Source organism: Solenopsis invicta, chromosome 1 (genome assembly GCF_016802725.1).
Source record: "Solenopsis invicta isolate M01_SB chromosome 1, UNIL_Sinv_3.0, whole genome shotgun sequence".
NCBI classification, from domain to species: domain Eukaryota; kingdom Metazoa; phylum Arthropoda; class Insecta; order Hymenoptera; family Formicidae; genus Solenopsis; species Solenopsis invicta.
The window spans coordinates 1,260,500-1,273,349 of NC_052664.1; the positions used below are offsets into that span (position 1 = coordinate 1,260,500).

The 12,850-nt window shown below is 28.4% G+C and overlaps 2 protein-coding genes across 6 annotated transcripts in view; one reads left to right on the plus strand and one right to left on the minus strand.

Moving 5' to 3' along the window:
- Positions 1-12,850, plus strand: part of LOC105202925 (5-hydroxytryptamine receptor 1) — a 492,922-nt gene that overhangs the window by 264,791 nt on the left and 215,281 nt on the right. The window lies entirely within an intron of this gene.
- Positions 8,882-11,627, minus strand: LOC113004434. 3 transcript variants are annotated; one of them, XM_026137695.2, is made up of 4 exons: positions 10,565-11,627; positions 9,818-9,951; positions 9,077-9,268; positions 8,882-8,955 (listed from the first exon to the last, which is right to left on the minus strand). In XM_026137695.2, exons 1-3 carry the CDS (start codon positions 10,776-10,778, stop codon positions 9,125-9,127), a joined length of 492 nt encoding a protein of 163 aa, XP_025993480.1. In that variant the 5' UTR covers positions 10,779-11,627; the 3' UTR covers positions 8,882-8,955; positions 9,077-9,124. The 3 variants fall into 3 exon arrangements, 2 of the variants coding, with proteins under 2 accessions (XP_025993480.1, XP_025993481.1); XM_026137696.2 differs by having other exon boundaries at positions 9,077-9,223; positions 10,565-11,626; XR_005575336.1 differs by having other exon boundaries at positions 9,077-9,951; positions 10,431-11,627.

Sequence of the window (12,850 nt, forward strand, 5' to 3'; positions counted from 1 at the left end):
TGATGATACAGTACTTTAAGATGAATAATGCTTTGGTCAACCAGCTGTCGCTGAAGATAAAATCAAGATTTTAATTGCAATAATCAGTAAGACATATCACAAGAGATTGTAAAGGTACTTTATCCATCTTTATACATATAACCGTCATCGAACATTTGCATGAATTAATATACGTGAATCTTGATGTTTAAATAGTTACGTAATGTGTCTGACAAAAATTTAATTAATTGCACTTTTTTTCATCTACGATTTGATAATTAAACTTAATAAAGACGACTTATTTTTTAAACGACTTTTGACAAACGCTGAAAAATGTTGTCTACAACAATGCAATACGCAAACGATCCTGGGGAAAGCATTCAGGAAAGTCATTGACTATTCCAAAACCTAAGTATCATTCAGCGAAGATCATGTTGTGTATTTGATAGGTCAGAAAAAAACGTACAGCTTAACAAATGGCCAATTGAAACAAGTGACCAATTGGGCAAACTGACGGCAGCCATTGCAAAGAAACACCAGTAGAAGTAGTGAATAGAAATGATGTCTTATTTTATTAAAAAAATATTTTTTTATAAAAGAAGCATATCCCGATGAGAACAAGTACGTGGAATACACGATCTTTTCACGTGGATCATTCAAGTGAAATCTATTTAACCAATTGATGGTCCACTCACCAACGGTACTAGAATCCACGTCGAAATTCAATTAATGTTTTGAATTTTTCTATGAGTTTCTTCGAAATATCCGCATAAATATTATTTTTTACACCACATAATCTCAATGAGTAAAACAATATTTTTGTAATAATTAAAAAAATACATTTTGCAATAAAAATTCTAGGAATTTTTTTTTTTTTTGGAAATTTCAAAACGGCCACCTATCCAAGTTGTGTCCTAAAGGTGAACGATGCTTAACCTTTGCGACTGCTGCAAACTAATCCCTCGTGATAACATGTGAACACGTTGTGCTAATATGTATATAACTGATAGATCGGGTCAATATATGTTATCAAAAATTAAATACGTGTAATTAAAGCAATTTTACTTATATAAATATATATAAAATTATAAGTTTTTACTATTTTCACAAATGCGTAATAGCATCTGGAATAACTTTTTTGTCACTTGTTTAAATCAGAATGTAACTAGAAAATATATGTCAATATAATACAATAAATTGAATTAAATATAAAAACATTTTATTATGTAAAAAAACATTTAAAAAACGTTTAAAAAATATTGTTTACTCATTGGTATGTAGATCGATAGTTTCTTCATTCATGGACCTATTTCGTCTATCAATAATATTTATGTTTCTGAACAATACTGTGTTCAAGAAAGAAATCTTGGACTTCAAAATTGAAAGAGCACAAGCATAAGTTTCAAATAATTCATATATGCTGTTCAAATATACAAGCATTCATGGCTAAACGAAATAATCCCGCAAAGTAAAAAATTATTTACGTGAATTCTATGTTGCTAGCTCCTATTTTTATCTCCTTTAAATTTAATCAATAATTCTACGTGGATTGTACAGCATAAGTCAATCTGAATTTATTCTCATGAAATCCACATTGCTGTCTCCTATCTTAATCTCCGTCAAATTTCTTTAGTAATTCTACGTAGATGAAATGTATTGAAATCTACATAAAAGTATCCTCATAGAATTCATGAGGATATCAAGTCGATAAAGTTCTATCTACGTATTCAACATAATACACGTAGATAGAACGAGGAATCCGTACCTGTTCTCATTGGATATAAAGTCTAGCCCGGAAAATTATCGGAAAAAAATATTGTAACCTACCTGAGATATTCTACCGCACCAAGCAGCATTCACTCAATATTGTTCCTTGAATTATTTGTTTCAATCATTGTCAAACTTCTTTAATAGTAATTAAAGCGTTTATTTCGAAGAATTACAAAACCACTTTTATCTGTTTTTTTTTAAAAAAAACATTTAGAATTTTGCAGCTGTTTGAAAAATGACAAAAGATTATAAAAAACAACAATTACATCACTGATTGAAATTGACCATTTTTAAATATGAATAAATTTGCTCTAATTTTAAATTAAAATACGTCATTATTTTTTTTCCAAACAAATAGTTTACATATAAATATATATAATTATATATATAAAACTAAGAATATTACTAGCGCAAAAAGTACAAAAGCAATTCGAGTAATTAGAAAAAAAAGTCAATAAAGATAAAAAATATCTAAGTCGTCTGATAAACGCCTGCGTATGTTACATTTTTGATCTGCGGAAGGATGAACATGTGTTGCAGTTTTACGGCATTCTAGGATGGTAGACTGCGGATAACCGAAGGCCCTCGGGTAGTCCTTCTTACCTCATCTGCTACTTCCATTCTTATGCAAACTCCACATCACATGCTTCTCCACATGCTTCTCGCCATTCCGTCATGTAGAACCTTCATATCAACAATCATTTTTGTTGTATACTGCCTGCTCCTTTTGGAACTCACTCCCAGTCTCCATCAGGATATCCCAATTGCTGTTTTCCTTCCGACGAAGGCTCTTCTGTTATTTGCAGCAAGGTAGGCCTTCTCAGGGCTAGACTCATAAATACTTTTGTTTTTCTTTTACTTCATTTTTTTCTTCTTCTTTCTCTTTTGTTATACTTCTTTTTAGTTTTTTTATTATTTTTGTTCTTTATCATTTATATCTCTATTGTGCTGTTTTGTTTTATGCCGATATTGTCTGTTGTTATTTCTTTTTATTTTCTTTTTTTTATTTTAAATTGTTTTATTCTTTGTTTCTTAATTTTAGTGTTACTTTATATTTTCTCGCTTTTTCTTTTATTCTGTACCTTAATTTTGCTTTTATTCGTATATCTTTTTAACGTTCTTAGAGGGTTTGCCCTAGAACAATAATAAACGGTTTCACTCCATTTCTCTTGCTCTCTTTCTTACTCATTTTCTCTGAATAAAATATAAGAGAGATATTAAATATTGTGTAAGTTTGATCGAATTCTCCATGTACAGGAATGCGAACAATTAAATTGACTATAACATTGTAGATATCTGTATTCAATCCATCAGTTTCTATCGATACTATCACATTCACGAAGCATATTTCTGATGCGATGTACGTTCGATTTATCACAATTGACGAACAACCGATACACCGTTGGCGCTGCGCGCAGTATCTTTTGTCCTTCAGCATCATTCATATGTTTTCGAGAGTGATTCTCTCGTATATATCTACTTCTCTACAGTTTGCGCTGAATTTATTCGCTTTTTTTTCAAAGTGCAAATACACTAAGATTTAAGAAAAAAGTATAGAAAATATGGTACGCAGTTTAAATAAGTCGGAGACAATAAAAATTAGGAATTATTATTTGACACTAATCACGTGTCAGTCGAGCGACCAATCAGAATTGTTACCAAGATACGTCATCGTTTTGCGGTATATTTGAATGTATTATTTAGTAAACTTATAGTGCTTAGTAAACTTATAATTCTTGCAATATTTTAATTGAAATGTTTATTTGATGAATAGAATAATATGAATATTAAAAAAAATATAAATATAAAAATATAATGCAAAAAACAGCATTTAGTATTGTAAACGATAAGAAATAATGTTTTATTATATTTAAATTAAACCAATGTATGAAAGAAATAATAGATTCGAAAATATTGGTGTAAGAAAATTGAAAAAATATATTCAAGGAAGAGAAAATGATAAAAATGTGTAGATTAATGCATTATATTTTATTGTTAATAAATTTTATCTATCTTTTTTCTGTTATTTTTACTTCTGTTTTGTTCACATATTTGTCTATTCATTATACGAACACGAATATATGTTCGTGTACGAACAAGGCACAGAATTATTGCACGAGGTAATTTCTGCGGTTGTATTTTTTGTTGTACAATTGTTGCCAATTTGTTAGAAGTAAATTTGTTTCTGCGAAGCAAAACAAATTTATTGTAAAAATTATAAACAATAAAATGCACTAGAATATACTCGCGCAATTTTTTTATTATACTTGTAGCTGCACGCAACCCTGCTAACCTACAATTCACATAATACATACCATGTCTGGTAAATATTTTTTTCATAATTTTTATACAAATTGGAACATTTTTCAGAAATACTCAAAAAGTCTACATCTTCTCTCACAAGTGAAGTGCGCGAAGTGTTAATCGCGAATGGGTACGAATTATATGTCGTTAGAAAGCTCTTATCGGGTAGAGTTTGGCTGTGTAATATTTTGCTTGAATGGCGCCTCTAGAGGGCGTTGTAAGCAATAGAAGTTAGAGTTATATAGCGGAAATATTGGTCATCAAGACGGTTGTTAATTTAAATAATTTATCAGAATCTAACAAGATTTCGAGTACCGCACTCGAAATTTTAATTATTCTGTGATTTATAACACGAGCGCGAAGCTATTGGTTTAAGAATTAGTAATATCACGTCTATTAAAAATTAATTTAATAACTCAATAGTGAATGCTAACTCGCATCTAAATATAAGAACATTTTCTTCTCTAAAAAATTGCAAAGACACGTTATTGATTGAACAAATTCTCTATTTTAAAACATATAAAAAGTATTCTTACTCATTGTAAATTGTTGCGGAATTGTTGAGGAATATCACCACAGCCTCGGTGGTTGAGTTGGCTAAGACATCTATATCAAAGATTTGAAAGATCCCAGGTTCGAATCTTGGCTAAAGTGTTAAAAAATTTTTTACAATGTCTTTTAGAGGCAAAAGGGTTTTCACATTCAGATGCAAGTTAGCATCATTTATTAATAAACTGATTTTTAATTTAATAAATATAACATTATTAATTCTTATTTAACCCTTAAACACATAAGTGGGTCTAAGAGACCCCATATGAAATTTCAAACGATTGCTGTGTGAAGACAGAATGAGATAGGAGGTTCGAACTAGGACGTAAAAAAAGTTTGAAATCTCCTCTTTCGATTGATATGGTTGATCAACTTTTCTGATCTACTAGAATTCGAACGGTATGGCAGCAAAGTTTTGTTAGGGTCAATGCGACCCATATAGTGTGTGAGTGAAACTTTTTTGTGAGTAATCTTATGTAAAAAAAACTGAACAAAACACATTTAAACAAGTCTATCCGCGTATGTTACTCTATCTAAAGTTAAAATACTATAGTGCCGTGAAAAAGAGGACTTCTGCGGGTCCAAAATATATTACCAAACACATCAATTTTTAATTTTAGACACCTTGAGTTAATCAAAAATACCTCATATTTGCCTTATTGTGTAGGTATATTTTTTAATAGAAGAGGCAGTGACATAATTTTTTTTAATGTACTTTCTAAATTCTTTTGAGTGGAATTCCACTCTAAAAGTGTAAAAATCCTGGCAGTCTTGATAAAGAGTGGCAGGATTTTCACACTTTTAAAGTGGAATTCCACTCTTTTAGATGAAATTCCACTCTAAAAATTTTAGAGAGTATGACTCTTTAACTTTAAAAACGCCGCGCCGTTTTGTAAAATCTTTAAAAGTTTTTTGTTGCAAAGATATAATTTAAAAAAAAAAAGTGAATTTTTAGACATCCAAAAATACCTCATATTTTCCTTGTTATATAATTATACTTTTTAAAAGGAATGACAATATCATAATTTTTTTTGAAAGTATGACTCTTTAGCTGTAAAACGTATTTGAAAGTCCTTGAAACTTTTTTGTTGCGGAGATATGATTTAAAAAAAAAAAGTTGATTTTTGAACAATTTCTCATTTTTGCTTAATGGTTTTTCTTTTATAATTTAACAATAAATTACTTTTTGGCAATGCCGATTATACAGTCACATTTCTGAGATTCTAAACTTTCATGTGAAAAAAAAGATTGTTTAAAAATGTTGATTGGAACCAAAGTTATAATTTCTTAAAGTTGAAAAAGTCTCCCAGGCCCGAAAATACGTATTTTACGGGATCGGTGTGTTTAAGGTTTAATTTACAAAGCTATATTATGATTGAAAATCTATTCGGCGCGCAGTTTAGTGAATTTGAAAAGTATATAAAATCATACAAATATATATTAATACTAAAATTTAGATGAGACCGTTAAAGTACCTCATTTATATTGGATTTTTTGATAAATATTCTTTATAATCATCAAAAATCATGTTAGATGATTTTTTTATCAAATTTGATCTTTCTATTTTATTATTAATATTACATATTATATAATTCTTTATGAATTATAATCAATAATTCATAAAGAATTAATTTTAAGAGTGTGTCGACAATTTCAAAAATATGTCCTGCAGCAGTAAACCAATGTGCACGACACATTTATTCTATAACATTAAAACAAATGTGACATCTAGCGAAACGAATAAAGACGATGATTATTCATATAGTTTGTCGTGGAGAATAAAGCAATGTAAAAAATGCAGAAATAAATTAATTTTACTTGCATTGTACTCCCGGACTTGAATCGAACGAATTGCACATCAGTCGCTAAATATTCTTTTCTAACAATGATTTTCCTCCAACTTTCATTTATTAAACAGTTTCTATAATCTTATTCCACTACTACAAAGATAGGTCGTAAGGATAAGAAGTTAGCGTGAAATTGAATTCACTTAAATTTTTCTTTTCTTTTCTTTCATGTCAGTCGCGTACACTGTCAAGACGAGTATTTTGATTTGGTCTTTTAGTAGAAGAATTAAACTGATGTGAGAGTTAGAATATCCAAGTTTAAATTTAAAACAAAATGAAAAAGAATTATTCCCCAAACATTTTATTTATTATGTTTAATTTTTTATGTATTTGATGTCGTAGTTTGTAATTAATTTATTTTATAGATTTATGAGTAATTTGTAGTAGAAATAACAGTTTGTGCTTTATTTGTGAAATTTTGTCATGTTTCTCACTAATGCTAACTTTAATCATTTAATTCATGCCTGATGGGTCATATACGTCTTGGTCCTTTAAAAATGAATATCTTCCACAAAAATAAAGATTGTACTCCTTTCTCATATTAACACTTACTCTCTTTTGTTGATTTCTATTCCTCATTTGCCTTTGTGAGAAAAAATATTTACAGGAAAAAGAACAATTTTTTACAAATAAATAATTGTCTTTTTTTTAGTTAAAAAGTTGCAATAACAAAAAGGTTTTTAACCGCAATTTTATTTACAAAGGAACTGTCACTGGTGTCCGGCGACAATTTGATTCTCCTTGAAATATGTTGTTAAATACGAAAATCTAAAAGAGTATTTTTTTTATATCGACAGAATGTCATGTTTAGGGGGAGGGAACACCCTTTGAAAAAAAAAAATGGTATTTCTCTTTTGGGGCGAATATCGTCAAAAGTAAAAGACAGAAAAAAAATTTTTTAACAAATGTACGGTTTAAAGAGTACTTTAAAGTTGTAGAAAAAAAGAATTCTTTTGTTTTGTTTAACAAAATACCCCCACCTAAAGTTTTTCAAATTTTTCAAATTTTTTATCAGCCAAATTAAAGGTTAATTTTTTTTTCAAATTTATATATAATAAAATTCCATATATAATAAAATTTGAAAATTTACTCTTTAAACGTGAGATTCCGATATTGAAAAATACGGGTCTTTTAGATTTTCGTGTTGAACAATATATTGCAAGCAGAATCAAATCGACGCCGGACACCCGTGACAGTTCTCTTATTAGTTTTAATCTTCTAGTATACGATTACAAAACTAAATGGCAGTAACAATTTGTAAAACTATGTAATTTTGGCAAATTATGTGTCTCGGCAAATGACTACAAATAAAATATTTTATATTATATGAGCATATATTTTCATTTATATGTGCACGGCAAAACCTGTATTTCATTCAAAAGAAACTAAGATACTTCATGAAAAATCATAATTATCTTAAAAATCATGATAAATAATTAATTCTAAAAAAGTAATTAAAAAATTATATTTTTATGAAAAATTGTTTTATTGGGTTGGATTTATACCTTAACAATATAAAAATGCTTATTTTTATAATATAAAATCAGCGAATAATTTAGAATATTCAGTATAGTTTCAAATATAGTTTCACCCTTATAAAAAAAACACATAAAATTTGAGTGTTTACACTAAAAAAAAAACACTCAAAAAGACACTCAAAATAACACTCAATTGAGTGTCATTTCGGACGCTTAACTTAAGTGTAACCATCAACTTGAGTGTTTACACTTAGTGTTTAAAAAAAAAAACACTAAAAAAGACACTTGAAAAGACATTCAAATTAACACTTAATTCAGTGTTATTTTGAGTATTAATTCTCAATTTGAGAGTTACACTTAACTTTAGAATTAACATGTTAATTTTTAAGTTGTATAAAACCAATGTTTATCATGTTAAAAATCAAATCACATTCTTAGACCAAAACTGTGTAGCCAATTAACTTGCAGCTTGTATAGAAAAGCACAATTTTATTGACTACATACTTCTAGCTTAATCCAAAAATTCTAACCAATTTCTAGTATCGTAAACATTGCCTTTCTATTAAAGAAATACGGTATAACAATAACAACAAATTTAATTTGTAATAATATCTTTACATTATATTTTAATAACATCTTTAATAGAATTTTTTACTAGTTACAATTTTTATATCATACTTTTAATATATATTTTCTTTATAACATATAATATATAACATTATAAATACTTTTATTTTAACGAGAATAATAAGTATTAAAAAAAATAAATCTCGAGCTACTTAAAAACGTTTTTGCAAAAAAAATTCAAAAATGTAGCTCACTGCAATGTAAAATAAAATGTTAGGTTATGAAAATTATTAAAATATATAAAATTGTTTCAGAAATGTACTCTATGGCTAAAAATTTTTATTTCAAGTTACTCTGCATTTTATGCTGCTTTGCAGCATTTTTGCATTTATTTTCAATGATCTTTAACAAAACCTCGATTTCCTGTTTGTCTTTTTGTGCATGTATCTTGACAGCATAGTCTGAAAAGAATTAAATCACTTTTTAATTTTAATTTTTGTTACTATAATGTGTAATTAACAAAGGAATTTATTTTATAAAATTAAACATAAAAATTGACTTTTAGGTTTTTATTTGACTTACCCACTATAGCTTTTTGTTTTCTTTTGTCTAATTTTCGATTTTCTTTTTTTACCCACTTCTGGAACAGGTAGCAAAATCTTCTTTTGTATACAAAGAATTTAGTAGATCCAATAACAGATGTCTCTTGTCTTTTTTTCGAATTTTTTCCTTCAAAATATTTTCATGTGATTTAACTTTATATCCTAGATTTACCTTTGTATAAAAATACAAACAAAATTTATAATTTAGACAAAAAGTATTTCTATTTAGTACTGTAAAAATGTGTGTGTGTGTGTGTGTGTGTGTTTATTCCTCTTGAATCAGATAGTTTTGTAATGTCTAACAAGTATTCTTCTAATATTTAAAGAAGATATACATTAATGTAAAAGTTATTTTAAAAAATTTAAGATATATAAATATTAGTAAAACTATATAATTTACCAATGAGCTTTCCAAATTATGTGGTTCAATATCATCATTTAATATATCATCCTCATTTACGATATTTTCATCTTTAGTATCTTCAATTTTAATGTTATACAAAATAACAGTTAACAAAATTTACAGAGCAAATTTTAAACAGAACATGCCAAAGATTTTTGATAACAACAAGCAGACGAACAAAAAATATAATATATGGCTATAGTCATATTTAATCAAATTTGATGTCAGTTTGCATGTAAATTATCAAAGAAGTTATCCAAGATAATAATAAAATACTTTAATTCAGCTAAAACAAATTTAAAATATAAATACAAAAACCTTTTTAATAGATTTGTCTCTCTTGCCTGTAGACGCAAAAGTTCTTTTTATAATCAGATGCCTATACTGCTTCGTTGTACAGAGAACGTCGTTTTTTTGTAACAAATCTAATTCAGCACTCATGCTTGTCCAGTCTAATTCAAAGAAAATTTTAAATATGTTAAATAATTTTTATACATAATGGCAGTTTTCCTGGTAGAACACACTGATATATGTTACACTGTGTTTCGCTATGCAAGATTTTTGTTGGGACAAAAATACATAATGCTCTAAACTTAATTAATTTTGATACATTAATAACTGTACAAAAATCTTGAATACAACTTAGATTATGTTCATATTATAAATAAATAAATAAATACGTGTTAAACAAAATTTTTTTGGAAAGTTGCTGACGCGTACACATTAATATATTTTACACACAATGTCGAGCAGTATAAAACATTTTGGAACACTTTGAGTTGAACACAGTGTTATTTATACACTATGTATCTGTTGGAAAACAACCATGGCAATAACTACTGCAATGTATACATATATGTTGCATGCTTTTGCGCCCTTTTGTGAAAATAAATAATTTAATTTAAGCTATTTATTCAATTATTTTTTTTACTTTATTGCTTCTATGTACATAACCTATATTTTAAAAGTTCATGGGCGATTAAAATAATTTATTTTTAAATAATTACTCCCCACCAAATCCAAGAACTTTAATAGCATGTATTTCTCACTGTTCCTGTGTTAAACCTTTCAATATGTTTTTCATTTTACGGGCTGAGTGTACATCACATTTTGGCCACATTATTTCCACCTCTCTTTTGCTTTCAATAATATTATTGAGTTCCTCTTCGGTAACGGTTTCATTTAGCCAACATTTATAACCTATGGCTAAAGCCTCCTCTTCGTTTGAAAATTCCACGAGTACGCACGATTTATTGTCTATTAAGAGTTTGCTTTCCATTTCTTTCCTTTTTTGTTTCAAGCAATAATGATATATATAACAAAATTTTCACTTATTCACTCGACTTCTCTTGCACGAATTAAAGCAGAAACTTTCCAAAGTATAAAAATGAATTAAAGATCATGTAATGACGCAGTATAAACACAAAGTCTAAAGATAATTGCATTTGCAATTCAGCAGAGAAAAACTTTTTGTAACAAACACGTACAAAGACGTCCAAATATACGAGTATATACGACGACGACTGACGACGAACGACGACCCGACAATTGTTTTTCAATCACTTCCAACGCATGTGATGTGTGATTGTTTTCTTCCACTTTAAGCACCGCACGTTGCACGCTGAGAGAAATAAGCGGGAAACAGCTAGGGCGGCATGCGATGGTTTCTCGTTTGCTACGCAATAGACACGTACACCGCTACACTGTCACTCATATGGCGGCCCTGCTTTTCACGACGCGCAGGCGTGCGGCGCTAGGAGTGGGGAAAAATGTGAGACGAGATCCGAACTTTAGTATTAGAGTCCTGTATAAACACAACCTTTATTCAAATTAATGTAAAATGTCTTCGCAATAAGACAGAGTCCTTAATTGATTATATCATGAAAGTATTATGAATTTTGCATTTATTTAAAAACACATTTTAAGCGTGTTTTTTATTTAAGAATGTATATTATTAAATAATTGCATTTTTATTTTAAAATTTAAAAAGAAATTATTTTTATTTAGTGCTGAAATGTTTGTAGACACTTTCACACGTATTCAACATTTAACACAGCGTTAATCTCAATTACGGAATTAACACAGTTACTTTTGAGAATACTTAATTTTTGAATGACATTTTAGGAGTTATAATACACTAATCTATTGATCAAGTATCATAATGTTGACAGTAAACTCATAAATACTATTAAGAATTAACGCTCAAATTTAAGTGTAAATATTCCATCAAATTAAAAGACAATTTTTTAAGATATATGGTATACACTAAATTTTAAGTGTGAACACTCGATCATTAGGTGTATATTAGGTGACGCACTCACTATTTAAATGTAAATAACACTTAACTTGCATTGTAAAACACTCAAAATTTGAACGTACACACTTAATTTTAAATATAAACACTTAATTATTGAGTGTACATACTCACTGATTGAGTGTAAACACTTAATTTGCAGTGTAACACTCACATTTTGAGCGTATACACTCAATTTTAAACATAAATACTCAATTATTGAATGTATACACTCACTGTTTGAGTGTAAACACTTAACCTGCAGTGTAACACTCAAAATTTAAGTGTATACGCTCAAATTTAAGAGTAAACTCTCAAAATTGGATGTTAACACTTAAATTTGAGTGTAAACACTTAAATTTGAGTGTAAACACTCAAATTTTGATTGTTTTTTTCATAAAGGCAGTCCAGTAATTTAATGAATTTTAATACAACTTCACTGTAGAAAAGTAGAAATTATATCTTTATATTTATATATTTGTTTATATTGTATACATGTGTGTGTGTGTGTGTGTGTGTGTGTGTGTGTACACAGGATGATTCAAAATAACATATTGGTCCCGTTACTGGCACATTCGTAATCAAATTCTGAGACGATTTTTCCTTTGGCAAAAATTTGTCCGGAGCTTAATTTTCAAATTATAATAAAAATTAGTTAGCGTGTGACAAGTCGGGTACAAATGGTAGACAGTGGCGGCGTTACTCACAGTGAAAACAAATCGTACAACGTTCATTAAAAATGCAAATTAAAGGCAAAAATCCACGCTTTCGAATGCTAAACCGCATTTACGTGCAATTTTTATTTCGCGTCGTAGAGCTTTGCAAAGTTTGTAAAATATTTTGAGATTGACGCATCTCCATTTAAATCCGCGTAACTTTGTAAACAATCTGTAAATCGTTTAATGACTTGTCAATTTCAAATCTAGAGATTTCAAGCTTTAAAATGCTTTTTTACAATTTTTTTACGATCATTTTTCGACAAAGTTACACTCTCTTGGATTACGCCTATTTTTCGGAGTCTGAATAGGTGTTCATATTATTTTGTCTAACTACTGTAC